Raw genomic sequence first — 2,810 nt, 5'->3', positions numbered from 1 at the left:
CCTGGCTCAGAACCAGGGCTGAGAAGGGGCGGGTGGGCATCAGAGCAGGGAGATCTCTGTGGTCTGGATGAAAGGAGTTTCTTTGGTGCCGTGGTGACTGTGAGAGCCAGGCTGGGGTGCGTGGGGATGAACAGTGTGACCATTGGAGAGAGGAAGTGGGGTGATACAGGGTGGGGCAGGGGGAGAGGGGTTGCTAGGGCAGTTTCCTAACGGAGTGAGGGCTGGGCTCTAGCACCCAGAGTTGGGGGGTTGGTTTTACCCCAAAGCACAGAGGTCGCTCCACATGGGGGTCCCAGGATATGGCCCTGAGGTTGGGAGGCAGCTAGATGCCCAGGTGGGAGGATCTCCTGGGGCTGCTTATATCTTCCCAATGAAGTAGGAAACAGGTTACCAGCTGACCAGAGGGATGGCCCGGTGTAGGAAGTGGGCAGGAGGGTCTGGGAGAGGGGGTGGGGGATCAGAACAGAGGACTGTGGATGATCACAGGGACTGCAGCGAGAGCCCCTGGAGGTTGGGGGGACACATGTGTCTCCTTCACACACCTTCAGCGCCCCAGGATCAGGATGGAAGGGCACCTGGGGCTGCGCTGTCACCAAGGGATACAGCCGTGTCCGAGAAGAGCGTCAGTGCCTAGTGTGTCTCAGGAGAGTGGTCCTGAGCTAGGTGAGGGGGGTGGGGGATGTGAAAGGCCGTACCATGAGTGGGTCATAGATGGGCTTGTGGGGGAAGGGCAGTTGGGGTCATGACCACAGGGAGTGAGTTGGGGAGGGAAGAGGAGGAGAGCAGGTGGCCATCTTTGGAAGATCTTTCTTCCTTTCCCTGCCCTGCCCCTGAGTCCACTTTCTGTTTTGAACTTTGGCACATATTCCTGATCTTCCTTGATCATAGCTCCTGTGGGTCTCTGTGTCTCCGCTTCTAGCCCGGGTGCTTGTATACAGCAGGTATCCTATAAATGTTCTTGCATACAGTAGGTGTTCCATATATGTTCTTTTAAAAAAGCTTTTAAAAGAGAATTTATTATTTACTTATTTTAATTTATTTTTGGCTGTGCTGGGTCTTTGTTGCTATGCGTGGGCTTTCTCTAGTTGTGGCGAGCAAGGGCTACTCTTCGTTGCAGTGCATGGGCTTCTCATTGCGGTGGCTTCTCTTGTTGTGGAGCACGGGCTCTAGGTGTGGGGGCTTCAGTAGTTGTGGCACGAGGGCTCAGTAGTTGTGGCTCGTGGGCTCTAGAGCACAGGCTCAGTAGTTGTGGCGCATGGGCTTAGTTGCTCCGCGGCATGTGGGATCTTCCCAGACGAGGGCTCGAACCTGTGTCCCCTGCATTGGTAGGCGGATTCTTAACCGCTGCACCACCAAGGAACTCCCTCCATATATGTTCTTGCATACAGTAGGTGTCCCATACATGCTTGAGGCTGAGCGGGGAGGGCTGATAGCACCCGGCCCTCGGGGTGCGGGGCGGGCATCCTAGGTGCATGGTGGGTCCTCACAGTCCATGTCATAGTTTTATTATAAACCAACAGTGTGTCCCCCACAGGTGGAAGAGTGGTTGAGTCCCGGTACTTGCAGTATGAGAAGAAAACCACCAAAAAGGTAACATACAATGTACGTTTGAAACAGTTCTGAACAGAGTTCTGACGAACTTGGAATTCTGAGACAAGTCAGGCACAGCCTGGTCCTGAAAGAAGCATTTTGGGGACTTGGTCCAGTTGCCTTTGGGGCTGTCATGCCCTTCGTGCCAAGGCAGGGATCTCTGTCTTGGGTGGCTGATCACTTTGAGAATCTCTTTTGCAAAGCCATGATCTCTGGTGAATCATAAAATTATTCCTGTCTCTCAACCCGGTAATTCCTTTCTGGATTCTGTCCTGAAACAGTTCTGTCTAATGCCTGGCACGTGGTTACCCAGCCTTGGTTGGTATTGTAAAAAATACCCGTAGGGTTTTAGAGAGAGGGTTTAAGGGGAAAAAAGACATGGCTGAATCACCCAGTGTTACAGGAAGCGTTCAGTGAACTAGCCACACCACAAGAACCATGAAACCATTGAAAATGATGGCCTGAAACACTTAACAACTTGGGAACCTGTTTTGTATGATGTTTAATGAAAATATTCATTAGATTCCCCAATGACATATTTTGTTTCAGTGTGTATGCACGGGTAGCGTGGCGAAGGTTGTGTTATTCCATTTTCCAAATCTTTGTTTATGATAAAGTTTAGTTAAATATTAATTTCTGCTGCCTTTCTTTTACTCTGGTAGGGTGAATGGCAGGTTAATGTGGCTTAAGATTTGGCTTGAAGATACCTTTATGCAAACTGATATGCTTCTTGGAGTGATTTATTTTTTAATGGACTTAATTTTTTTAGAGCAGTTTTAGGTTCAAAGCAAAATTGAGTGGAAAGTACAGAGATTTCTCATACACACCCCTGTCCGCCCCCTCACATGTGTAGCTTCGCTGTTGTCAACATCCCGCAGCAGAGTGGGGCATATTTACAATCGATGAACCTACATTGACACATCCTTACCCAGAGTCTGTGGTTTACAGTATTGAGATGATTTTCAACAGAGAATACTAGTCCACACTTCATAATGTTAACGTTGCCTGGCAAACTTGGTTACAGTACCCCCATGTGTTTGCATGTTCTAGTATTTTAGATCTTTAAGAGCTTCTCCGTTTTCTTTTTTTTTTCATCTTTTAAATTAAGGTGTAATTTACATAGAGGAAGTGTCACTCTTCAGCGTACAGTTCTCTGAGTTTTGAAAAACACATCCAGTCACAGACCCACCACAGTCAAGATAGAGAACACTCTGTCACCA

At 48.9% G+C, this 2,810-nt stretch overlaps 1 protein-coding gene across 5 annotated transcripts in view; it reads left to right on the top strand.

The window, feature by feature from the left end:
- Positions 1–2,810, top strand: part of HAUS8 (HAUS augmin like complex subunit 8) — a 21,908-nt gene that overhangs the window by 5,200 nt on the left and 13,898 nt on the right. For 3 of the 5 annotated variants that reach the window (XM_024767670.1, XM_024767668.1, XM_024767672.1), the window contains exon 3: positions 1,535–1,602. In XM_024767670.1, the coding sequence (XP_024623438.1) occupies positions 1,535–1,602 (68 nt within the window). The remainder of the gene's footprint in view (positions 1–1,534; positions 1,603–2,810) is intronic. The other 2 variants (XM_024767671.1, XM_024767669.1) reach the window with 1 other exon arrangement.

This window comes from Neophocaena asiaeorientalis, unplaced genomic scaffold, assembly GCF_003031525.2.
Source record: "Neophocaena asiaeorientalis asiaeorientalis breed wild unplaced genomic scaffold, Neophocaena_asiaeorientalis_V1.1 scaffold87, whole genome shotgun sequence".
NCBI classification, from domain to species: Eukaryota; Metazoa; Chordata; class Mammalia; order Artiodactyla; family Phocoenidae; genus Neophocaena; species Neophocaena asiaeorientalis.
This window is presented reverse-complemented; position numbering and strand designations above follow the sequence as displayed.